Source organism: Festucalex cinctus, chromosome 15, assembly GCF_051991245.1.
Source record: "Festucalex cinctus isolate MCC-2025b chromosome 15, RoL_Fcin_1.0, whole genome shotgun sequence".
NCBI lineage: Eukaryota > Metazoa > Chordata > Actinopteri > Syngnathiformes > Syngnathidae > Festucalex > Festucalex cinctus.
In genome coordinates this window covers 19,356,830-19,384,286 of record NC_135425.1, presented here as the reverse complement: position 1 = coordinate 19,384,286, position 27,457 = coordinate 19,356,830, and the positions used below count along the sequence as shown (strand labels likewise).

The window sequence follows — 27,457 nt, the reverse complement described above, 5'->3', positions numbered from 1 at the left end:
TCTTTTACTGCCACACGTTATCAAAAAACTTTTAATATGACAAAGGCTTTGATCATTTACGTCATCCTTGAAAACATTCTATTTCATCTGATTTCATCTGATTTCATTGTAATTTCATACACGTTGAGCCCATTGAAAATTGATACAATGCTGCCATAAGCTGGCCATAGATAGTGCATGTTGTTGATTCCACAACTCATTGACCAGGCAGCGTGTGCTGCACTTAGACGGTGAACTGCCCACTGATAAAAAACAAAGAAACGTAGTTGACATCATTTAACGTTTATGGCGGCATACATCGTGATTTTACAAATTGTTATTAAACGTTTTTGGCGGTCAAAGAGTTAAATACAAAACACAATAGTCCACATAATTTTTATAGTGGCGCATTCACAAGAAGCAAAGAATACAATTTCCAGCTCATGAATGACATCATAAATAATCCCCAAATAATATCACCTAATTAAGTTAGTGTTGAGGCGCTTAAAAAGGAAAAAAAAAACAAAGTAATTTGTTTGAAAAGAAAAAAAAGAGTGCCTTTTGTTTGTATGTGTTTATGGTATGGTATGGTCCTGTATTTAGGTTCTGTATTTGTGACTCTTATTTTGTCATATGGGCCTTTAGTATGTCATATAGAATTATGCAAGAGTTACTGAATGCCACTTTTGTCAGTACGTCAAGGTTTTCTCGAAGCACGATAAGGTTCCTCTTTTTCCAAGGTCCTTGGTCAAGGTTTCTCCGTTAAGTGCTTTTTCCGTGAAGTGCTTTCTTCAAAGCCATCTGAATGAGTCTTCTCTCTGTTGTTACTTTGTATTTTTGTCTATAAAGACTCTGCTTATATATTATGTATAATATACATGTTTATATATTTGAGCCCCAAATTGAATCGGGTAAACTTGACAGATAGCTGATGCTAAATTATATTGTGTTTGTTTGTTTGTTTTTTCATTTTGCTGTGATCCACTTGTGATATAAAACCTCTTTTTCCCCCCCCCCAAAGTTGGCACAAAGCTTACACCTAACTCAAATTTTCCCCTACACTCCAGTCTTGTTTGATTTTCTATGATCCCATTGTATATATTTGTCAGTGATCCTCACCCAACAGAGGAATCTCTCACAATTGAATTGTCATTATCGCAGCGCATGACAATACATTATTCACATGTATCAGTAGGTTTTAAAGAGCAAAACCATATTGTTTTGTCAGCTCTCTAAGGGACCATTCACATGCAAATCAGCCCTGCCTATTCTTAAGAGAACCTTAGCTTCTTACACAAATAGATAAAAACAGTTTGCGTTGGCGTCTTCCGCAAGGGAGATGAACGTGCAATGGTCCAGTATTCCCTACGCCGCCTTCGTTTCAAAGAAATTGTCCAGGGAGAGCCATCTTCAAAAGCAAGTCACTCCCCTCTGAACCATTCTCCCTCGATTCTTTGATTGTTAGCGATTCCTGCCATGTACGAGCGATTGTCAAGGCTGCATGAGGGCTTTAATTCATGTCGTCCCCGCTTTCAGCTTCTGTATCTGCGACAAATATTGTTTCATTAATGTGGCAAATTGTGCCTTTTGGCACATGTATTTATAAATGTATGGCTGGGTTGTCTTTGAGTAATTTATCAAGAAAAAAAAAGAATGGCTAGCTTGCTAGCTAATGACATCTCAACAGCGTACTGTCAATTTCAGTCGAAAGAGCATGTCTCTACCATGAATGCGGGCAACCGAAAAGTCAATTAATTAGCCAGTCCTTCAATTTATCAGTCAATTCATCTGTTAAAATGTAAATCATAGCTGACGTTCTACCTCCCTTGGAAGCAATTTATCATCTTTTCAAATGACACGCTACACATTGAAATGGCAGCAGTCAAGAAGAAGACGGAAATCATCGTTTAATTCATTTACCCTGTTTTCGCAATCACTCTCACTTAGCCAAATGACGTGGAAGGCCTTGTTTACTAGTGATGCTATCGTGGGGTGACCAAACGCACGGACAGAAAATGGATGGATGAATGTCCACTTTTTTATTTCCTCTCCAGGCGTCCAGAAGGTTTTTATAAATTCATGACAACAAACAAACGGGAGGTGAAGTGCGCAGTGTTGTCACCGCGATTGGTCGACTGCTCCCAAGTCAATCGAGGCGAGGGGTGTAGGGAAAAATAAAAAGAGAGGTTTTGTATGCGCATGTTATTGTTATATATTTAAAAAGTATTTATTTTATTGAAAAGTGGTTCAGCAATTTACAAACGTCACTTCAAATAAGGTCCTGATCTGTATCGGCGGACCATAGTTTTAGCTCACTGGTAGCGCTCTGCGCTCCCAAATTGGAGAAGTGGTCATGGTGTGGGATCGATCTTTTTGGAAACGAAAATATGGTCACTCTGCTGTGATTTTTGTTACTCTGAAGTAGGGCTGGGTATTGCCGCCAACCTCACGATACGATACGTATCACGATACAGGGGCCACGATACGATACGTATCGCGATACATATATATCTCACATAAGACACATTTTATTTTATTTTTAAACAAAATATAGGAAAATTGGTACACTGAGCACGTGCAATGTTAAGTTTATAAATAAATAAATGTTGACATTCTTCCTCTGCTTTTATTTTTCTTAGCAAGACACAGTGTCCAATCACTGTTGAGCTATTTTTGCATTAATTGAAGGCAATTAACTTCAAAGACGCTGCTGGTTTTTATTTTTTAGGTACAATGGAAGCCGCAAAGGCAAACGTGAACTGCCGATTTAAAGTTATATCGATTCTGACGCCTGCGTATCGATACGTGTATTGTGATGAGGCCCGCAACGATATATTGCCGTATCGATTTTTTTGAGCACACCCCTACTCTGAAGCACGTGACATTGTGATGGACATTACTTAAAAATTCATTAAAAAGCCATTTTTTTCACAATACTGTATGTCCCCTTTAAGGGTTAAGTAGATTAGTCTGTTTCCATACACGTATGTATAAAAATAAAACATGTTGCTATGGCTCCAGTGAACTCTTAGTGTAGCCGACATGATGTCAGAGAAAAAGAGTGCCCTGTGTCGATACATTTGCCTTGACATTTAAGATTGCCTCTTTGTTATTATTATAATTATTGAACATCTTCAACATAATATCCAATTTGTCGGGCTCAAATAAAGCTGCCTGAAGTCATTTCGGTCTGGCCAAAGACTTATCTCCTCCTGTTTTGCTGTATTTTTTTGCATCGCTTTTGTTCAGCGACCTTCCTCTGTAAACATGCCCCACTGGAGTCTGCCTGCAGTGATGGTTTTAACTGCAGAACAACGTTGCCCCCTGTTGGCGACTTATAAGAATAGAATCCAAAAGCTTGCCCCGGCATGGCCAAGACTCAGAAGGTGGCTGCTGAGTCTCATTCTGGAAAGCAACCCTTGTCTGCGTTTGAAGAGGGCTTGTGCAGTCGGGCTGAACGCAGCCAAGCAGAATATTGCTTTGCTTTGCTGAGGCTGTCAGCGGGTGACAGCTGACCCAGCAGATCACAGACCAATGATGGAGGGGGGGGGGGGGGGGGGGGGGGGGATACGAGCAGGGGATGGGGGTCACCTGGAGGTAGACTTTCCTGTACTAGGGGGGTGTCACTGAAACCAATCAATGAACTGGAAAGCCCCGCCCCTCACTCACTACAGTAGCACGATGAATGGATGGACGGACGAACAAAATACATTTAACATTCATATATTTTACTCTTTATTTTGTATTTGTATAACTTCTGCTGTTGCTAATAATAATAATGTTAACAAAAATTTGTTATAACACTAACAATACCCGTTTTATTTTATGAATTAGTTTGAAAGCACCCAAGGTCAAAATAATAATATAAAAATAATAAAATATAGATGCAGGTGCATCGAATCAAACTGAATTGTTCCACTTTTATATTGAGATATGTATTGAATTTTATTTTATTGCCGAGAGATATCGTAGAGAGAAATGACATATTTATACTACTGACATGTTCATTTAAATGTATATAAAATGGCAAAAAAAAAAAAAAAAAAAGTCATTGCATCATACCCTCTTGAATTGAACCGTACCATATCGAATTGAATCGTTCCTGAATCATTTTGCACCTTATATTTGAAAACCATATCAAATTGTCTTGTGGAGATTAGTTAGATCAATTAACTATAGGTCATAATTAATCTCTCAAGTTTTCCATCCCTTGACAGCACCAATATATATATATATATATATATATATATATATATATATATATATATATATATATATATATATATATATATATATACACACAGTATATATTTTACCACCAAAAAATGATGTGTCCTCTTAGTTTTGTAACAGAGTTGAAATAAAAAAGCCTCTGTGTTGCCTGCGTCCAGTGGTCCCTTAACGACATGCATGATTTCAATGAAAATGTTTGTCCTGCACGTGACTGATAAGGAACCATTTATTTGAGCTATGTGTAGTGGAGCATATAAAGTATTGAAGGTCCGGGGTGTTCAGGCACAGGCTTTTGGAAACACAGGCATGCATTTTTGTCATTAAAACATTGCTGATTTAAAGTTACTATCATTTATCATTTTATTTTTTGTCATTGCAGTGTTTTCAGTACTGTGGGGTAATTAAAGAGTTTTTTTAAATACAAATATTGAATTTAATTAGGGCTTCAGTGCTGAAGCGTGATCCGACTGGTAAATTGTGGTTATGTTGTCACCATTAAAAAGAATCTCGTAACTCGAAGACCCCGTGTACAAATAAGCACTTTGTTTAAAAATGTAGTACTTGAATATCTGTTTGCCAGATATTTTCTAACATCTACTTAACTCATTTACTCCCAAATACGTATAAATACGTTCTATTTTAAATATTACCATGCTCCCAAAGATGTAATTATACGTTTTGGCTTTGATGCAACCTCTGAACTGAAGAGAATGCTTGAAGCAATGGTAGTTATTACAAAAACGGCCAGCAGATGGCAGCAGAGTATAAGAGATCAAAAAGCTCTTTTCTCCACTATTTTAAACAGATTTGTGAATAATGATGAAACTTAGCCATGTTCTAATTCTAATTGATGCAAAATGGAAACAGCTCGAAATACACTTTTTTTTTTCCTGATGAAAGAAGAGACTTTAATCTTTCTTTTGGTAGGTTCCATGTTTTTATAGCAATAGGACACAATATGCTATGGGCCTTGCAAAATCAGTCAAAATCCAGTAAAACAGCGAAAATGTCCTGGGAGTGAATGAGTTAAGTGAAGTATTTGTTCAGTACCTCCGGACTGAAAAAAAAAACTTTCTATATCATGCTTTCCTATTGGACCAAAGTGTTTTAATAACATCTTCCCAACGAAGTTAATTAAGTCACTTCTCTTAATACCTTTTCACAATAATCAGATTGTGTTTATCTGATACTACGATGGGAAAATAAATGTTGAGCCAATTTATTAAGTTGCTGTATTATCAGTTGCTTTAATTGCAACCGGTGTCCATTTAATTAGTTGGCCTTCGTTCGACAGCGGTCAGTGTGTGGGCGGACGGTGTCATCGGGAGCTGCAAATTAGCGCCCGGGTTGCGCTGATGAGGCAGCGATGGTGGGGGGTCGATGAAGGGGGAGGGTTGATGGGCGTGCGCCGTGACCGGATGAGAATGATACGCTAGCTTTTCCAATAATTTGTTTCACACAATTGCAATGACTCATTTTTTTTTTTTAGTCATTCTTCCTGTAGGCCAAAATTACACGGACACTTGTGCTCATAACTCATGATTGCAATAAAATGGGCTCCTGCAGCCATATTAATAGGTTAGACATGCCAGTTAAGAAAGACTTTCAACCACCATGTATTTTTAGTAAGGGGAGTTCAAATTTTAAAGTAAATTTTGTGAAAATGCGCAAAATGGACATGCGACTTATGCCCGTTTCCATCTGTTCTTCTTTTGCGAATATGCGCCAAGAGATGACGTTGTAGCGAGGTACATTATTCACCCACGGAACTTTGGGACGATGGGGAGTTCCGGGTGTGAATGTTGGTTTTGACGGACTGAATGGAAGTAGTTTGTCTTGTTGGCTTCCCTCACGCATGTCAATAAAGTGTGTTGTTACATTGAGAGATAGTGTCAATAAAGCAATCTAAAATTACATTGTTTTTTTTCTTTAATTAAAAAAGAATCATGTTTCTTCGTTTCCCCAAACATACCTTACTTTATCATCCGCCCATTTTTGTGACAACAAACGTACATGTAACTTAGTATTGGTCAAAATGTGCGACGTATATCCGGTCTTGTAGTCACTTATTCGCAAACGCTGTTTCCATAGCCAAAATGTGCATTTTCCTTTTTTCGATACGCTTCAAAATCCACCCTCTCCGAGCGTAAAAACTTTTTTTTTTTGTGAATTTTGGGCCTTTTTTTTTTTTTTTTTTGAATATCTGGCGTTTCCATTAAGTTTTTTTTTTCGCAATTCTTGAAAATTTGAATTAAAATAGATGGCCGGAAACCCAACTAGTGAACACATGATCAAGCATTATAAAGCAAAGTGTTGGAAGTGGTTTATATGGCGATAAAGAACATCTTAATGTTCCTAGTTCCGCTTTTCAGCCTTGTGTCCTGTTTCCCGGCAGATTTTGCCAGCACCATAGTTTCCCCCCGCTTTTAGGCAGGTTCTGTCATAGCGTCTTTTTTTTTTTTTTTTTTTTTTTTTTTAAATCCAGCCATCATTACCAGTGTAAATGTCAATCACACAGTTATCATAGCAATTCATACCGGTCAGAACCAACGCAAGCTGGTCTATTCTGAAGGCATATTTCCAATGTTAAAATGCGGGACCGGTACAACCCAGTCAGCAAATTTGATGTGGCCCAGTGGTGGGCCACATACTTGGCCCACATACCGGGATGAATTACGGTCCTTTAGTAGCCCACATCCGGCATCCACCATGTGGGCCTTATGTGGCCCACATATAAGCCCAATTTTATAACCACAGCTGGCCTTATGCTGGGCCACATCCAGCATCCACCATGTGGGCCACATAAGGCCCACGTGTGGCCCACATGTTAGCACGTCTCCTAGTACTGAAGACTCGGGTTTGAGTCCAGGCTCCGGCCTTCCTGGGTGGAGTTTGCATGTTCTCCCCGTGCCTGCATGGGTCTTCTCCGGGTACTCCGGTTTCCTCCCACATTTAAAAAAAACAAACAAACAAAAAACATGCATTGCAGGTTAATTGGGTGCTCCGAACTGTCCCTAGATGTGCTTGTAAGTGTGGATGGTTGTTCGTCTCTGCATGTGTGCCCTGCGATTGGCTGGCAACCAGTCCAGGGTGTACCCCGCCTACTGCCCAAAGCCATCTGAGATAGGCTCCAGCACCCCCTGCGACCCTTGTGAGGAAAATATATGGATGGATGGATGGTATTTCTATTATTGGTCCGCCCCCACGTCATTTGTTGTTTTCAATCACCTTTTCCTTACAAGTTTAAACGTAGTAATAAAACTAGCCCGGCGGCAAGAAATATATTGCGCCTGTCGGGGTGGTGACAGATGGAAAGAGGTGTGGTGGTTAGAGAGTCGAGTGGGGTGGGGTGGATTCTGGACGGAATGGTGAAGAGCAAGGCCAAAGTGATGAGAATAAGGCCGCATATACCTGACCTTGCCCGGCTGTCCCGGCGCTACCTTCTGTCACCGACAGGACTAACGGATGGGTCGCTCAGCGGGCCAGGATGCGTCCACTAAACCTGGCTTGACAGGAGGATGACGGAATATGGGGTGAGCGGGGGGTGGAGGAGAGGGTCACCCAGAGGTAGATCTTGTTCCACTCAGAGTCACTATCAATGACGAGCAGCATGGCCTTGGATGACAACAGTCCGTGACACTGTCGCGCTGTAAATCTGCTTCACGGCTACACTGCGGCGGCCATAAACATGTTTCTTTCCTTCTGTAATGTGCAAATACAAACCCCGACCTGCCTTGAACCCAACACAGAATACAATTCATTTATTAGTAGGTCAGTTTGGCAGTTCCACTGTGTGGTCAATAGCTCCACTGTGAATGATTTGGCTGAAAAAAAAAAAAAAAAGTGGATCACTGCATTGTTTTTATTTATGTTGCCAGAGGCCTGTGCCGATTTTTAGCATGGTGGTTGGCATGACATAAAAAAACAAAAACAGAGTGGCACATTTGTTTGTTTGTCCATTGTTTTTTAGCAAGCCACTTCCTGATAACATAATGACAGGACAGCTCTATTTTTTTCCTATATATAATTCTGTAAATGTATTCATTGTGATTGAATTGACAAAAGAAAAAATAAGGCTATAAAAAGTTAATATAACTTTATTTTTCACGTACAATTTAAGCCTTTAAAACACATTTTAGCTGTCATTAGCTGTCGACTGAAGATGACATCACCTGTGCCGATAAAATAGGTAACGACCAATCACGAACCACCTGTTTCTGGGTTTGGGAAACAAACTGAGCCATGATTGGTCGTTACCCGTTTCCTCAGCACAAGGTGATGTCATCTTCAGTCGACAGCAAGTGGAAAAAATAGTTTTTAAAAGGTAATTGTTCATGAAAACTAATGAAGTTATCACATTAATTACAGACAAAATATCTTCTTCCTGTTGAAAATGGCTCAATGAGTCAAGTATCCCTTTAAAAGCAGTACATCAGTTAAAAAGGCCAGGTTGTTTTTCATTTGTGTAGTTCCAGCACCCTCTGGTGGTTAGTTTATTTGTGCAGTTTAATTGTTATTAGGCATGCTTTGGCCACTTACGTTTAAGACTCCGCTTTAATTGCCACTTGAAGGGAAACATAACACGTTTGGATGTCGTTACATCCCTATTAGTTAGTTAGCAGGCCATTTTGGAGTTAATGGAGCATGGTGTACGATGACAGCTCTGTCATTATTTATTCATTTTTTAAGTATTCCTCTTCTCCAGTTGAGTTGTACAAGTAATAGTTTAAGGTCAATTGTGGTGGGAAAAGTTTCAAAATTAATTTTCTTGGATTCATTTTACACAATCACAAAAACCTGCCACTTGAACGGTGTGGGTGAGGTGAAGCTTATTTTATCCAGTCAATGTCAGCAGACCACGTTCTGGTTCACGGAGGGTGATATAAGACGACTGGGTCATAATATTTTTTGATTGTGATTCTGCTGCTGCTGCTGCAAAAAAAAATGCTTTTACATAACTGACAAGTCTTGCTGTGCTGCATTTCTCTTAGTTCCTCTATTTTGCGGCTGAGCTGTTTTACAACTCACACTGCAAGAGATAAATAATCATGATAATAAAAATAACTATTTATATAGCGCCTTTTAAGGAACCCAAGGAATTGTCCTTGGGTTACATAAGCAGTATCTCATTAAAACCCAACTATGTGGGTAGGTCGATGTGTGTGCGCGTGGCATTATTTCTGAAACTGAATGTAATTATTCATGTTAATTAAATTTCAAAATGTGAGGAAATGTCATTTGACTATTATAACAATCTGCCAGGTTTGTCTGCTAGTCACAGGCAAAAGCAATACAATACGCCTTTGTTTTCACCGTGTCAAGGAAGTATTTGCATTGCATTGCATTGCATTCTAGAAATATCAGAAATGACCGGATGTTTGAACGTGTCAATAGCATTTGGCTAGGATGAAGTTCAAGCAGATAATTTCCCACTAGATGACACCAGATAAGACTTTACTCGGAAAGGAAGCTAAAGGTCATCCCCCTCAGTCATTGTGCTGCCGAAAATCTGTTTAACATCTCCGTCTCAGGTGAAGCTTGTTGTCCGTCAAATTCAATTTGGACACATTTGGAAAGCCGCCGCCGTCGTCTCGTTGGGGTCAAAGCAATTTCCACAGCCATAAATCTCAAATAACCAAGCGCGGAACCTTTTTAAAAAGCTCTCAGTCAGCTAATAAAAATGCAGCTCTTCCTCGTTCCGCTCCCTTGTTTTAGTTGCAGCTTGCCGACAGCCATCGATCCCACGTGATGATGTCTTGTTACTGTTTGGCCATTCAAGAGCAACGTGGCTCAATGAAATCTATCAGCCAAACTGTGGCATCCGCTTCGAGGCGGGAGCCCGCGTCAGCACTTCCTTGTGCGCCTTTAAGTGGAAATGGCAACAAAACTTTTGCCCTTTAGGCTAATCTTTGAAGCTAGTTGCTCCATTAGCGAATCGGCGAAGCGTTTTAAATAGCGCGGAAGGTAAATAAATGTCAAGGGTGGAGATTTAGAGCCTCGACGATAGCTACAAACACGCTGACCACATACTTTACTGGCAGAGGGCAACGTTAAGATGAGCTGTCTGTGTACATCTCTGTTGTAGCTTCTTGAAACGGCAGCAAAACTTTGACATTGAACAATTTAACCCTTTAACTACTCCCTCGTCCAATCAGTATAGTACATTAAAAAAGTAAATCGGTTTTAAGGACTATAGATGCCTTGGCAATAGATATTTACAACACATATTCTTCAATATTCTCTGAAATAGTCACACATTAAAAAAAAAAACTGCAATGAAATAATTAACTCACTTGCTCCCAAAAACATCCAAAAATGTTCTATTTTAAGTATTGTCATGGTCCCAAAGACATATTTGTTTTTATTTTTTTTATTTTTTTTTATTTTTTTGTGCTAGAGCATACTGAAGGCTTTGATGCATTACAGCAATGGTAGTTATTACCAAACGCGGCCAACAGGTGGCAGCAGCGTATAAGAGATCAACCAGGGCAATGTTGCGAAAAAGCTCTTTTCCCCAGTGTTTTAAACAGATTTGTGAATAATGACTAAACTTAACTATATTCTATAGCTAATTGCTGCAAAACGGAAATAGATACTGACAGCGGCTTGTGTGCATCTGCAAAATTACCAACACCCGGTCCAACGTGCCTCTGCGCAAATTTCCGCCGCTTGCCATGTCAAATTTGCTGCAGTCTTGAAACTAGAACCTCCAGACTCACTTAAAAAAGCTCCACCATCCAGCAGACGTACTACCATGCAAAAACACTCATATTCTATTCTGGTGCGAGGGATGCCGGCTATTACGTTGAAGGCAAATGGTAAGCAGAGATGGATTGAGTTTTATTAGATGCATATATGCCTGTGACTGAAAAAAAAAAAAAAAAAAAAACTGCCCCACTCTTGTGTGGTGTACCACAGGGTTCAATTGTTGGGCCTTTCTGTTTCCATTGTATCTGCGGCCTCGGGTTCCATCTTAAGACAATATGGTATTTCCTTCCCCTGCTATGCGGATGACTGTCAGATCTATGTCACACTGAGCAAAAATGCGAATTTCTTGAATATCAATGAAAAGAAAACAAGTTATTGTGTTTGGTCCCAGTGGGCCTTGCACATCTCATCCTTCTGATTTGGGCCCCTTGTACAGTGAAATATTTAACGTGAATCCCAGGTTGGATTTGTCTTGAAAACACATTATTTTGACAGACATGAGGCAGAAATGTTATTAATAGTAATGTCACGGTGTATGGATTTGTATTTCTCACATGGAGCATATTGGGTAAGGGACAGGAAGTGTAACTGCCTTACAGTCTAGACACATATACAGCTGCATTTAAACAGCCTCTCCCATGTTTTTCAGATCAAGTTAAAGCAGTAACAAATGTCAATAGTGTTATTAGGGATGTAACGATATCCAAACATCACGATACGATACTATCACGATATGAGGGTCATGATGACAATAATTAGCACAATATTGTGGGGGGGTTGGCGATATAAAATAAGATTACAATATTGTAAAAAAAATAAAATAAAAATAAGAGCTCATACTAAAAAAAGCACAATATTGTGCTTTGGTACATAACAACAATGCATATAAACCACCTACAATCTCTCATAACAATATTGAGGCACTTACTTGCTAATGCAAGCACACATTGATCGCTTCACAAGCAAATTAGGTTGCCCGTCATCTGACAATTAGCATAGATTTTAAACATAGAAGGCCAAAACATCCCTAATAAAATTAAATTGCACTAATAAACTAGCCACTAGAGGGTGCTAGAACTGCACAAATGGAAATCAACCTGACTTTTTAAACAGATGTGTTACTTTTTAATATTGTGAACACGACGACGACGATATTGTGGCAGTTTTAATATCACGATATCACGATATTGCCCTTATCGTTACATCCCTAGTTATTATATTATCGGGTTTAGGTGAAAGAGATAATATAATCTGAATGGTTGATGCAAACTGAAGTTCGCTCATTACTCCATACAGGTAATCCTAGAGTAAAACACGCATTGATAGTGTTTTCAGTAAACAAATATCAGAAAATGTGAGTAAAATTGGCAACGTAAGATGGCTGCCCTCTGGCTTCAGGCGCGAGGGTCTAATTACAGCCATATACTGTATACCGAGATGGATAAAAATGGGTGGATTTTGCTGCTTTCAATCTTATTCCACAAACTAAATTTGAATCAGAATGTTGTGTTTAGACTAGTGGAGCAGATACAACATATTGGAAAAAAATTTGGGGTTGAGTTGTCATTTAAAAATCGGCAGGTGTTTATCCCGATTTTGCTTCTTCATCCCATTGCATCAAAACACATTAGTGCGTTGTTTGGCATTGCAACGGTCGCTAGTTGCCGTTTTCAGTCTTCACTGAGTTAATTCACAGTGGTGGAAATTTACCAGAATAACCTCCTCGTCAAATCATGACGTCTTCAGATTAGCTGTAGCAGCATGCGGTTGTCCGTTCTCGTACATGTGGCAGCTCAATTTTAAGTATACGTGTGACAGCAGCTGCCATGTTAATCACAAGACTTTGTGTACAGCACTCTGTGCAACTTCTCTCTCTCTCTCTCTCACAAGGAATGAACTAGAAATACGACTTACCGTTTCCCAGTAGGCGGTAGCTGTTGCATCAATTATTCTGTATAGAGTGAAAGACGTGGAAGAAATAGCTAGCACTTTCCATAAAAATGTGTTTTTCCTGACACCTTTGGAGTGGGTAGTATGTTCACACTAAACTACAGAGGTAACAAATATGATGAACAAGTATCTAAAAAGGTTGCCTGTGAGCAGCCAACATATCAATGTCATGCTGTGAAAACAAAACCAACCAAAAACTGTGAGAAACATTTTCAAAATATTACATTCCAAAGACAAAAAAATTCCTTGGAATTGCCTTTAAAATCAATGCAAACGCGCACCGTGTTGTTCCAAGCAAGATGACAGTGATGATGACGCTTTTATAGATTGTCTCATTCTCATTCACTGGTGCAGTCAGGCAAAGTGAATTACTCCAAGGCGGAGTGAATATTCTGTAATTGCAACTGGGATCTCTCAGGTGAAACATTCCGAGTTGCAACAGTGGGATTAATTTCACTTGCATGCGTGTCCAAAAAGTTGGAGGAGACCTGTGTGAACTGAACAGTAGTGCTGGTGGAAACAAAACAAATAATAACAAATAATGCAACAATACAAATTTTTAAGGAATATTCTTAACCTTCTACATTGAAAAGGTTGGAACATATGTTATTAATTTCTTCTGTAATAATTAAAGACTTTTTAGACTAAACACCAGTTGTAACTTTGTATTTCTACTGTGCACAATAATATAGAATACAGGAACTCTCTGCAATGGGAAAAACTGCACACTACGCACCACAAACATGGCACAATTGTCAATGGAAAAAAAAAAAAAAACGGTTTGCCTTGGCCTCGCTAGCTGTAATAATACAGAGAAAACAGGCGAGGAATAAAAATGAGAGTGTGCGTATTTCAGTGGCTGTTTGGTCCATTCATTGACAGCGCTTGTGCTTTGCTGTGACAGACACTAAGACTGTCCAGCATTTTGCTTGTTTTAAATGTAGCCATATAGTTAACATACTATTTATTAGCCGCATCTCTCTATTTACTGTATATTCTGATGCTTGCTAACATCAGGATGGAATTCATACAGGGAAATGGAATATATTTTTTTGAATGCTGGTGTGCATTTGGTGGCATGCACTCTCAAAGCTTTGCTTTTTTCCAACCACAGGTACATATCAAATAGGGTTGTGAATTGCCTCGTACCTGACGATTCGATCCGTATCACGATTCATAGGTCACGATTCGATTCGATACCGATTAATCCCGATATGAATTTACAAGTCGATTGTTGCGATTTTTTTTACTCAAATTTAGAAAATACCATTCAGTAAACCTATACATGTACACTGTAAGATTTGTATGAAAATGTATTATTTATTGATCTGAAACTTCGGTTTTATAACTGTGAGCCACTTTATTTAACATTTATGTAACCTTTTTTCATGTTAGAACAGCATTGAAATAAAACATTAAGGCTTATGTTCCATTAATATCACATTCTTCCATGCTTAAGGTGTGAAAGTTAGACGTTTTTTTGAATATTTTTCCATCAAAAATGGATGTTAAAAAATCGATTCGGCTGCCTATTGAATCGATTCGAGAATTGTATGCTGTAGTATCGCGATATATTGCCGAATCGATTATTTTTTTTTAACACCCCTATATACTACTAATTATTATTGTAAAACACCCTCTACATATACTGCACTGCGTTTTACTTGGTATGTTTTTTTTTTTGTTAGTTGTCAGGTTGATTGTTTGAACTTGGACTTTGTTTTGTTTGAGTTACAAAGTACTGTGCCTGTTTCATTCCTTTTTGTTTTGTTTAATTATACTTCTTATTTGAGCACCTCTTCCTTCTGCACTTGGGTCACAACCACGCCAAACCCGACATGTTTATTTATTTATTTATTTATTTATGTTTTTATTTTTTTATTTTTTATTTTTTTAATGCACTATTCAGCGATTAATGCATTTCAAATAATTAATGTCAAACGAACACACGCGACGAGGCGGCTGGAGGTTCGGATTCTTCAGCCCCCCCCACACACACCCACCATCCAGCTCCCCCACCTCTCCAGCTCACCTGTGCTGCCGCCTCCTGGACAGCCGCGCATCGCCGTGCGCAAAGCGAGCTTCTGGCTGGCTGCTGCTTGCTCCCTCATAAGTGCACGGCCACTCGGCGAGGCGCTTCCAAAGCGGCACAAGCGCGCACAAGGAGCAGGAGGGGGGGGCCAAATGGCGAGAACCGCGTCGCTGCTGCTGCTGCTCTTGCGCGTGCTCCTCGCGGGGCTCACGCCGACCACCGCGGGCGCCGCCGACGAGGGGACGACCGGCGGAGAGGGACAAGCCGCGGGGACTCCGTGCGAGCTCAAGAGCGTCACCGTCTCCACGCTGCCCGTGCTCCGGGAGAACGAGTTCAGCTTCACCGCCGTGGGATCATCCGGGAGCTCGGTCGGAGGTGGAGGGGGCGCCTCCGCCGGTGCAGGTGGCACCGCTGGAGGAGGACCGGGAGGAGGAGGAGGAGGAGGAGGGGAATCGCGGCTCCTGTTATTCGTCAGGACGGATCTACCTGGGCGGATTTCCGTCATGGATGATCTCGACAATACGGCTCTGCCTTACTTCGCACTCGGTAAGAAACACTCTGATTCTGACTTCTCCTCACTCTACCGCAGCCAGTGCCACATTCATTGGCACATGATAATGGTGGTGATACCTGGATGCACTTATTGAGTAGTTAACATTTGCATCAACGAAGCATCAACAATTGACATTTAAACCCACAATTATGATTCATCTCACACTACTGTTGTCCTCTTAACATTCCAGAAATAGTGCATTTTGGTGCTACAAATGTTATTCTTAATAATATAATCATCATCATCATCATAATAATAAGACCAGTACGCTATGCATGGCTTGATGAGAACGGGCAAAGTCATCATCAAATTGCAACTTCAGAAAGATCATTTTAATTGGTTTCATTTTAAAAAAATACACATTTATATGTGAATGCTGAAAATAAAACATCCTTAAGTTACAAGAATGCCATATTTTATTTATTATTATTATTTTTTGGTATTGTGAGAAAAGTTGTAGTTTTTATTCTGAGAAAGTCCTACAGGTTAGGAAAATATAATCTGAATATTTAGAAGTTTAGAAGAACAGCCACGAGAGCACAGGGGTCAAATTCAAGGCCTGGGGGTCAGATTCGACCAGTAAAGGATAATTGTTTGTCAAGCTCGTGTTTTTTTGCTGAAGGTATAAAATTTTCAAACTGTTTATATATTGCACACATTTTAAACTCTCCTTTTAAAATATTTTCAGGATTAGTTGAATACGTGTATTTACTGGCTTTTGATTCAGAACTAGTTATCCATCAATTTGTTGTGTATATGTTGCACGGTTGCAACACTTTGCGGATGCTGAAGAGTGTGGAATGAGCTCGTACTTTATTGCTCTTAACAGAGGTAACTAGGGGTGTGAATTGCCTAGTACCTGACGATTCGATTCGTATCACGATTCACAGGTCACGATTCGATTCGATACCGATTAATCCCGATACGAATTTATAAGTCGATTGTTGCGATTTTTTTTCATTCAAATTTAGAAAATACTAATCAGTAAGCTTGTAGAGTGTAAGATTTATATGAAAATGTATTATTTATTTATCTGAAATTTCAGTCTTATAGAGGTTGTAATCTGTTTCATGTTTGAACAGCATTAAAATAAAATATTAAGGCTTAATGTTCCGTTCATATAACATTCTTCCATGCTCAAGGTGTGAATCCTAACCCAAAGTCAGACGTTTTGTTGAATATTTTTACATTAAAAATGGAAGTTTAAAAATCGATTCACACACACAAAAAAAGAAAAAAAAAGGCAATGATGATAAGACGTTGAATCGGTAAGACTACCGAATGAACAATTCTGAGCTCAAAAAATAAATAAATAAATAAATCGATTTTTTTTTAATCGATTCGAGAATCGCGCGATGTAGTATCGCGATATATCACCGAATCGATTTTTTTTTTTTTAACACCCCTAGAGGTAACATTCAAAGATCAATCGTCTTTTTTTCCGAAAAGGGAAGTTCTTCTTCTGTGGTCCACTTGGCCAACCGTACTTTCAAAACAACACCGCCCTCATAGGTGTACATTTGAGTATGAATTGTTTGTCTAACATCTTTTTTTCCATTTTACCTAGCAATGGGCTGAGCACGGCCACTTGTCTCACATTTGTAAAAAGCTAACTAAATATTTTATAGATCTGTAGCAGAAAATAATCATCCAATAATTATATCTTCAGAAAATTTAATTTTGGATCCCCACCAGAGGTGGAAGAGTGAACGTTTTTTTTTTCTTCTTCATGAATTACATGTTTATTCAAATATCGCCATTTTGTTGTATTACTGCATGTTGTTGAACATTAGAGCTGTGTGATGCTTGAGATTTTGGTATCAATCGATACCAAGTAAATACTGGTGCAAATATCGCAGATACTAAGTACTTTTTTGGTTCATAAATTATTATGGTATTTAAATCATTTGCAATTGTCTTATTAAATAACTTTCACCTTCTCTTGTTTTTATTTTTATTTTTTTTTATTTTATTTTTTGCAAATTAGACTTAATTGTGAGGTTCTTAAACATGCCATAATATAATATCCTCAATGGAAACATACCTGGTCTGTTTAAATTTGCAAAGTAGTAATATTCTTAATATCCTTAGTCACTAGTAGTAGTTGTAAAAGCTGAAATGAAGCATAGTATGACTCATTGTCATATTATGTCATTCACTGTAAAAATAATTGGTGCTGCCCAGCGCTGTGATTGGCAGGCCGGCACATGTGCATGTGCTACAAAGGAATTGCACAAGGGACCCATGAGAAACCTAAATAAATAAATGTAAAATATTGATGCTAGCGCTCTGGTATCGATCAGATTTCGATACTTGGGTGGATCTGCACAGCCCTATTGAACATTTCTTATTGTTGCCCCAATGCAAGTCAACACATTTTTCTTTTCCCTCAGCTTCTAATCCATTGTAAAGTGATTTCCCTCACTGCGCACGTTTTAAGTTACAATCTCATTTTTTTTTCCTCCTCAGTGCCGCTCTCCACATGTTGTAGCTGGAATACGATTACATTTCATGCACACCCTCGCCCTCTCTGTGCCCCAATCAAGGGATGCAATTTGGTCCTGCAAATATGCATGAAATTGATATTTTACTCTCACATCAGTACACACGCGCGTGCACACGCACAGCACAGTGGCTGGTGTGACTTCCACTCAATAAGATGCTTAGCTAGAGTTTGCGTCGCTGTCAAGCAATAAGAGAAAACACACACGCACACATGCAGAGATGAGGGGGAACGGATGTAAACGGCACCCTACTGCTAGGTTGACAGGTTGTGGGAATGTTCCACTTTTAAAATGATCTTGGGTGTAAAGATTCACTAAGTTCGTAGTGGGACGGAATGAGCTCTGCTGTCAAACGAGAGCTTTGCTTGAAGGAGATGGGGGAGTCTTTATTCTTTATCTCCACCAAGAAGGCAATGTTTTTATTATTCTTCATTTGTTTGTTAGGGGTTTAGTTCAGTCTATTATGAGCAGCCAGAACTGAGACATACGGTTTGTTATGATAGCTTAACATCCGTCTATCTGTTCCTATAAGTGCAATTAATTGTCTCCCTCAAGGAGCATTTGAAACAATTCAAAATTGTCCACTTAACTTTGTAGGAGAGCTTAAGCAGAGGATTATGGCAGGAAATTGGTGTCGCTTGTCAACAAGACTTTTGGCCTTTTCAATGGTTGCCCCCTTTTTTTTCTTAAATAAACAAACAAACAAAGCAATATTTTAACATTCTCATAATACCTCATTGAGAAATTCAACCCCCACTCTGCTGTATTTGTGTTGAGCACCACACAGAGAACCAGATTACACACAATCAGGCAAGCAAGGAGCAATGTCACAGTGAAAGGTGCACATAAACAGTGTTGTACTTGGCTTTGCGATTTAAGTTGGTGCCTTGCTCAAGGACACCTTGACAGTAGTCAGGGTAGACTAGCATCTCTCCAACAACTAGCTGCCATTTTACATTTGCCCACCTTTTTTCAGCGGTACTCCAACTGTGACCCTGTAAGCCCAAGTCCTTAATGAATTTTTATGCTAAATACATTTTTTAGCCTTGGTTCGTGTTATTGTAGTTTTAATTCTGTGATTTCAATACAGTAACACAAAACCGTATTTATCCCACCACTCCATCGTGAAAAGTAGATCAAATAAATGACGGCTACTGAGAATGTCATCACTTTAAAATGATATATTTTTTTTTAAAGACTATATTTAGCCTGCTGTGTTATTTTTAATCTCTTCCCTTGGTCTTAATTTTCCTTCAGAGCTGCTGCAGGGAGGCGAAAAGGCTGGCAGGACGGCGAAGCGCTGCGAGCACTTAGCTAGTAAATCACGTTTCTGTTCTCATCGACTGGTGAGAAAGAGGGGCATCTCTGTGCTCTCAGGCAGCCGGCTAGCAAATTTACAGCTCCAGCCGGTACCGCTAAATTAGCTTAGCACCCCTCCATTCATCAGTGGCTAAATACTGAAAAACGGAGATACCGCAAAGGTTGAATGTCTTAAAACGTCAATTGTTATGGTGCTTCTGTTTAATAAGAAGGAGCAAAGATGCAGACTGATACTTTAGCTTGGCAGCCATGGCCACATACTTGGAAAACAAACAAAAACAGAACCACTGAGTGAAGATTTAGACCACTAAGTTAGCTTAGCATCAATCCACCCATCGTTGAATGGCTATGCTACAAGGTCATAACCTTAAATTGTTATCATGGGTCCTATTTGATAAGAAAGAGCAATGAGTAATGATATAGTTGGCTAGGTTTTTAGGCTCTGTCTGCACGTAGCAGGGGTTTTTGCAAACGAGAGATTTTTATGTGTTTTGCCCTGCTGGCCACACGTCCGTTTTTTTTTTTTTTTTTCCTTTAACTCATTTGCTCCCAATAACGTGTAAATACGTTTTTTTTGTTTTAAGTATCCCAAAGACATATTTATACGTTTTTTTTGTTCATTTTATGCTAGAGCATACAGAAGGCTTTGATGCGGCTTCTCAACTGCAAAGAACGGTTTCAGAAATGGTAGTTATTACACAAACGGCCAGCAGGTGGCAGCAGAGCAAAGGAGATCAACCAGGGCCATGTAGAAAAAAAAAGCTAAATTACTTACAATTTTAAATAGATTTGTGAAAACTGATGAAACTTAGCTCTCTTCTAATGCTAATTGCTGCAAAACGGAAACAGACGACATTCCATTCCGGAGATAGAGGGCCGACATTGTCACACAATTTACACAGGAGAGGAACCACGGTCGCCTGGGTAAATTATTGGAAATGCCCGCTCTCCTGGAGGTCCACACACAAATGTCGCTCGAAGGTCTATTGGCTACATTAGCATTTCTAGCTAGCTAGCCGCTAATTACTGGCACTAGTGAACTATCTACATCTGATTGAATTAATTGTACACTGAAAACTGCTACAAAATAATAAAGTTGACATAGTTTTTGTCTTGTAAATTAATCTTTCCTCTTACTGTTGCTGAAATACAGCCTTTGGAGTCGAGCCCGACACACAAACACGCACTCACATCAGCCATCGCGTCTTTAGTCACTCTGCGCCTAATGCACTTTAAAACCCTACAAAAACTTTATGTAGGTGTTCATGAGTGTTTTTGTGTAGACGCCAAGCGGCCATATGCACTCTATTAAATAAATATTAATGTCTGTTTCTGTGAAGCTGTGAGCTCGTCACCATCAGTGTGAGGAGTTTTGAGCAGCAGAACAAATACTCTGCGTTTGATATGTGATATAGCCTTATGGAAAAAAAAAAACAAGTGCAAAACACTGTAAACATTTTTCCCATTATAGTGAAAGGCTTTTGGGAACAGAATACTGATGTCTTGTATGTGAGAAACGTTTCTTCCCTCAAACAAGGTGAAATAAGTATAAACAAGTAAAGCAAATAGCCCCTAGCTTCTTTGAGATCTGATGCAGATTTAACATGTAAAATGACATTTTAATTACTTATTTAGAATTTTATTATACTTTGTTCCATTGAATTCAATCCTATTAATTCACTAATAAAATTGCACTGTAGCTCTGGATGAAACATTACCTTCACGATTGCATTTAGGATGGTGGCAGTTAATGATTATTTTTTTTGGTTAAGTGACCCATGATAAAGCCTTGGCGGAAGCCCACACCACACGCTCCCATTTGCTTGTGGTGGCGTCAGCAGAATCGTAGCAAAAGCTATACGGCTGATTTAAATCAACTGAGGCCGAAGTGGTCAGTCATTAGCTAAGAAGGCGTTTTAAGTCATCGGAAATGTTGCAACCTTTTTAAGAGGTTGTGGGACTTTACATCAATTTTAGGTTGTTCCTTGTTAACCAAATGCTGCGCAAACCACAGCGGAAGTGTTGTCTTACATCTCTTCCTTCATTATTGAAGGCACAATCGAGGTTTCGGGAAGGAATGACGGGTTGGGAAGGGAGCGCAAGTACTCTTCCTGTTGTGGTCTGTCTGCTCAGCTTTTGATTTATGACCACAAGTGTCGCGGAAAATGGATGAACTGTGCTGAGGAAAGATATTGGGCTCCCCCCACCCCACCCATCGTCCTCCATTTTTCTTTCCTTGTTGTTATGCATGTTAGGCACTCAGTCTATTTGGACTGCCCCACCCAAATTGTGCATTTAAGCACTTTGGTTGTGTTGATTCATATTTTTCAGACTTCTGTTTTTTTTTTTCTTTCTGTAAGTGCCGCATAATTGCACACAGAGGGAGCAACATCAGATAAAAACCCAGCAGGCTGTATAATTTTAACAAAGAATGCTCTGAAATATGGACGGTACACACGTAAGAGGAACACGAGTATTTTGTGACCCTCTATGAATGTGGTTATGCTCAACTATGACAAGGGTTCACACTTGCTTTATGCCTCGTGGTAAAAATTAAACAACGGCATTAAAAGTGATGCCTCAAAGGTAAGACACGAGAGTAATGCTGGTGAACTACACGCTAACTGGGTGGCGACAGAGATTAAAATATGTCTGGAAGTAAAGTAAATGTCAGTAATTTTTAGCTGCACCAATAGCATACGTCTAGTACCCGTACTTACCCATGCCATACTTCGCATATAACCGGCTTGGCATTTAACTTGAAGGTAGATGTGTTTTTGGTTTGTTTTTTCTTAGTTTACCCTAAATTTTTGACTGTGGTACATCCTTTACTATATATTTTCATTTTTTTAACTATAGGAAAATTAGTCTGGATGCCCGCAAAAATCGGTGGTTGGCTCTCAGAGGTTCTACTGAAGGTTTTAGCGTTTTGTAACCAGTTAAGGATATGGTTTGCTTCATATTGTTTGCTTTGGAGGCTACAGTATGCTTTGATTATTGTTTGTTCGTGATGTCAATCGTCTACAGGCAAAATATAGAACAAGGACACAAATGACTTGTAAGAGTTTTACAACTCAGTCATTTTATTTTATTTTTTTTACATGCAAATGGTTACCTTCTAGCCACTTAAAATATTTCCTCCATCAAATCTCATTGCCCTTCATCTTTTCTCCTTTGTTCTGGGCTGAAGTATTTTGCGGTATCCCCTTTTTACAATTCCTTTTGTCTGGAATGTCAAGCGTCGTCTTTCGTTCTCCCGTCATTGCATTTTTGCAAGCCTATAAACACAACATTTTTTTCGAGCTGGCAGATGAAAAGCTGCAGGGATCTAAGAAAAAAACAAAACAAACTTTGCCTCTGCCGGTGAAAATGTTGTGTATCCGGGTAAAGAAATCTTAGAGCCACAAGCTCCAAATCAAAATTCATAAAGTTACTTACACGTACTGTATACACTCCCTGGTGTTTGTGCATTGAATATATAATGTGACACTGATTTATAAGGGCAATTCAGTTGAGTTGCTCTTATTCCACCCTTGGACCCTGTAACGTGTCCCCCGCTACATAATGGAGCACCCCAAGTGGCAAATAACGTGTAATGTGTCTCTTAACTTTGGACATATTTGCAACACGGTAAATTTGACTGGCGTCACCTCAAGATGCACACACAAACAGAGAGGGATATGGTAGTGTCACTTAAGGAAGAGAAGAGTAGGTAATGTTTGGGTCTTGGAAGTGGGTCTTGGGCTTGTTCTGAAAAACTTGAACATTCATTACATAAAATGGAATGTATGGCGTTCCACAGGGTTCAATTGTGGGGCCCCTGCTGTTTTCATTGTATCTGCTGTCCCTGGGTTCCATCTCAGCGATAGTTGTTTTAAAGTGCTGTTTTAGAGGATGGGAGTCAGCGTCCTAACTGCATGATCGACAATGCCAAGTTGGGCAATTCTAGTCCAGCACGATTCGATGAAAAGGATACTCTCCCTGTTCATTTTGTTCACCAGTAAACCCTATACCAGTGGTGGCCAAGTTTGGTCCTCAAGAGCCGCTATCCCGCCTGTTTTCCATGTCTCCTTCCTTCAGTGCAGCTGAATCTCATGATCAGCTCATCAGCAAGCTTTGCAGAAGCCAGATAATGATCCTGATCCTGAATCAGGTGTTGTTAGTGGAGAGAGCTGGATAGCGGTTTCTCGAGGACCGAACTTGGCCACCCCTCCCCTATACTTACGTCTTTTAACTCATTCACTCCCAGCCATTTTCACAGAAGCAATCCCGTTCGCTCCCGGCTGTTTTACTGGATTTTGATTGATTTTGCAAGGCCCACAGAATATTGTGTTCTATTGCTATAAAAGCATGGAACCTATCAAAAGAAAGATTAAAGTCTCTTCTTTCAAAAAAAAAAAGGAAAAAAAGTAAGTTTCTATCTGTTTCCATTTTGCAGCAATTAGCATTAGAAGAGAGCTAAGTTTCATCAGTTTTCACAAATCTATTTAAAATTGTAAGTAATTTTGTTTTTTTTCTACATGGCCCTGGTTGATCTCCTTTGCTCTGCTGCCACTGGCTGGCCGTTTGTGTAATAACTACCATTTCTGCAACCGTTCTTTGCAGTTGAGAGGCTGTATCAAAGCCTTCTGTATGCTCTAGCATAAAAACAAACAAACAAACAAACGTATAAATACGTCTTTGGGACACTTAAAACATAAAAAGAACGTATTTATACGTTATTGGGAGCAAATGAGTTAATGGACAAAAAAAAAACTAAACATATTTTATTTTTCAGTAAGGGTTGAGTGGTGGGGTTCAGTACCTCCACTTATTTTTTCCAGAGTTGCACAACTCAAAGGCTTTTGACTTAAAAGGTCTGAGGATAATCTTGAAAGAGAATGCGCATCATCCCTGCCATTGTCGCAATTCTCCAGAATCATAAAGACTAAAGGAATTACCAAAATCATATCGCTATCATAATTGCACTCGTGACGAGCGACATGAAAAGGGAAAAAAAAAGGAGTCTTTGTTGGTGTAAAGCCGATCACAATGATGTTTAAGACCCATTAAATTCGATTCCCACCAGAATTTCCTTTGTACCTTGGAATCGTTCCAGCTCTTGCACATCTCCGGCGCCTCGTCCAATTTCGAACTGTGGAATGACTCACATTTGCTGTTTTGACAAACATTTTGTGTTCCCAGCGCCGTTGCATTTGCAGATTTGTCCGAGTCGGTTTTATCTGCAGAGGGACACGCGCACCATAAGTCTTCTTTGTCGCCTGCACGCCTATTAGTCAGTAGAGTAATACTGTCCTATTCATAGCCAGGCATTTTCCTTGCTGTGTGTGGTTGGTGAGCTTCAGAAGAAGTCATACATAATGGCTGCATTGTGCTGATATCCCAAGAGGAAATCTTGTTTTTACCATTCCATACCTCAAGACACAATGCAAAGGCCAAATTTGATGCGCTAAATCGTCAAACTGATATGCACGATGACGATCACATTATCCACTTCGTATCTTTTCAAGCAGGCTGAGCGTTCTCAACAAGCCCGAAGGGAGGATTTGGCCTCACACATCGCACGCTCATTGGTATGACACAGCTGTATCCCCCATCTTACCCCTCTTTGCGTTTGAAGGCGCACAACACGTGCATTTTTTTTCCCCCTTTTCAGGTATTTTGTCTGGTGGTGGATTAAGCTCTGATCTGTCAGCAATTACCCTTAGAAGTACGAACACAGCCGAGCGTTGCCTCCCCGAGGTTGCGGCTCGCTGATCCGTCTTTAGACTGGTTAAAGGCCCAAGGTGAGCAGTGGATTTGAAGCCCATTATGTTGCCACAGGTATTTATGGACCAGACGGTTAAGATCGTCATGCATTTTTAAAAGATGGCTCGAGAGAATAAATTAGATTTGACTTTGACAATGCCAGATTTGTGGAGAAAATGAGGAAATTCTATGTATCTGTTGTCCAAGGAGCGGCTGTTTAGGAGGTTAGCTGCAATTTATTGTTTAAGTAGCAGCAACGAATGTTTGTGTTGACTTCTGGGCCGTGTGAGTGTGTAACAAACCTTGAAATTGCTCTAGTTGATAGATTGACAGGTTGTCTGTGTTGCTTTCTTGTTTTTTTTTCTTTTAATCAAATAGTGGACTTGAGACTTACAGTTGCCTTCTCAAATGGGCTGTATAGAAAAATAAGTTAGTAACTGTAGGTATCATGCAGCACTGACCTAGTGGTAAGCCTCACAGTCGAGGGGTCCTGCGTTCGAACTAGTGTTGTTCCGATACCGTTTTTTGGCTTCCGATACCGATACCCAGCTTTGCAGTATCGGCCGATACCGATACCATACCGATACTTGAGTTTTTTTTTTCCTCAACATGAAAAAGCTGTCCTGCCATTGGTTCGGTGCTTTCAAGGGCCAATAGGATATCTTAGATCAGCATGCAGTGAACATGTCACATACCAGTGAATGTCGTGCACCAGTAAGACACAAGATGCTGCATTCAAAATCCTATATGAGTGTTGGAATTAATAGTATCGGCATGTTACTTGTGAGTAGTCACCGATACCGATACCACTGTTTTAATGCAGTATCGGCACCTCTGCCGATACCAGTATCGGTATCGGAACAACACTACTGCCTACTGTCCAAGGCCAGCTGAGATAGGCGCCAGCACCCCCTGCGGCCCTTGTGAGGAATAAGCGGTCAAGAAAATTGATGGACGGATAGAAACTTACATAGTTATTTAGATACTTTAAATAGGTACATTTGAGTGTTAATGGTTATCTGGAGACCAGTCCACGGTGCACTCTGCTTGTCAGCCAAATTGAGCTCCGATTTGCTCTTATGCGTAAGCTAAGAGTTCTAAAATGACATTTTGTAAAATATTTGGATAAGTAAAAAAAAAAAAAAAACTATTTTGAACCAATCTTTTATTTTTATAGACATATAGAAGAAAGGTGAACCATGTTAAGAAATCTTAGTAAATCAGTGTCGCATCAGTGGTGACATATTTTATAGGACAGACCTGATGGCTACCCATGTTGTCCTTGGGGCTAACTAGCACTAGCATCTTTTTTTTTTCTTTTTCTAAGGGCAATTGCACATCAACCAGTGTACAAAGGCATCCATGTATGCAGTGGCCCTTTTGTCATGCTCTGCCCTTCTCCTCCGTGTGTAACTGCTTGGAAGAAGGAGAAAAAAAAAGTTAATTGGTGGCTTGTTTTAAAAAAAGAAAGCAAGAGCTAATGACCGGTGACAGCCAGTAATTGGTTGAAACTTTGACTTTTTAAAACCATCGTCAACCGTCAAACCGGTAGCCTAATTGCCCCATGGCTAACACACCATCTTCAATTAACCTAACATGCATGTTTTTTTTGTTGTTGTTGTTTTTTTTTTTTTTAAATGAAGGAAATTTTCAGCACCAGTAGAAAACCCATCAAGCATGAGAATAGCAAGCAAAGTCTCCAGAGCAGCGGCCTCCTGAGCTTAGATTCAAAACATGAGGCAGAAAGAAGTGCCAATCGCATGCCCGACATGCATCATGCCATGCAAACGATTTTGCAGCTTCCTATCAAATTTCAACATGTTTTGCTTCTTTTCGTTAAAATAAAATTGAAGTAAATTGTAGCTCTAAATGTATTTTCCTAATCATGACCACTGGATACTGACTCTGTTGCGTCACAGCACCATAAAATGTAATCCCGAAAGCAAAACAGCAATTTGAGTTGAAAAGGAATAAACAACACGGACATCATTCAGCATCCGTCCCTCCTCCTGTCCTGCATCCTCTTTTGTTGTGCTGCTGCCGCCGTGATTCACAGCCTGCAGCCGTCCTCCGCGGAGAGGAGAGGCTGCCAGCAGCTCGGTTTACAAGACTGGGCCTGTTTTTTTTTTTTTTTTTCCCTCCCCCTTCTTTTTAAACCAGGATTCACAGAAAGCCGTCACAATACGTAATTCAACTACAATCATGTTAAAAAAACAAAAAACAAAACAGGAATAAACTACGTAAATGGGCTTGGGGCATAAAAAATGTATATCAGAACTAGAGATGAGCATCCAGATTATTGGAGAGCCAACCATCATCCATTTTCTGTACCGCTTGTCCTCAATAGGGAAATCTTAGCTCACTGGTTGAGAATCACTGAGCTAAAGCAATAACACAACCACCGTTCACTACATTGCTCGTGATGAAAAA

At 39.7% G+C, this 27,457-nt stretch overlaps 1 protein-coding gene across 6 annotated transcripts in view; it reads left to right on the top strand.

Moving 5' to 3' along the window:
• Positions 1-27,457, top strand: part of astn2 (astrotactin 2) — a 295,092-nt gene that overhangs the window by 41,091 nt on the left and 226,544 nt on the right. For 3 of the 6 annotated variants that reach the window (XM_077496748.1, XM_077496747.1, XM_077496746.1), the window contains exon 1: positions 14,946-15,448. The exons of 2 other annotated variants lie outside the window; for them this stretch is intronic. In XM_077496748.1, the coding sequence (XP_077352874.1) occupies positions 15,055-15,448 (394 nt within the window). In that variant the 5' untranslated portion in view covers positions 14,946-15,054. Of the gene's footprint in view, positions 1-14,945; positions 15,449-24,321; positions 24,853-24,935; positions 25,066-27,457 lie in introns of those variants that run through there. One more of the 6 variants, XM_077496749.1, reaches the window with a different exon arrangement.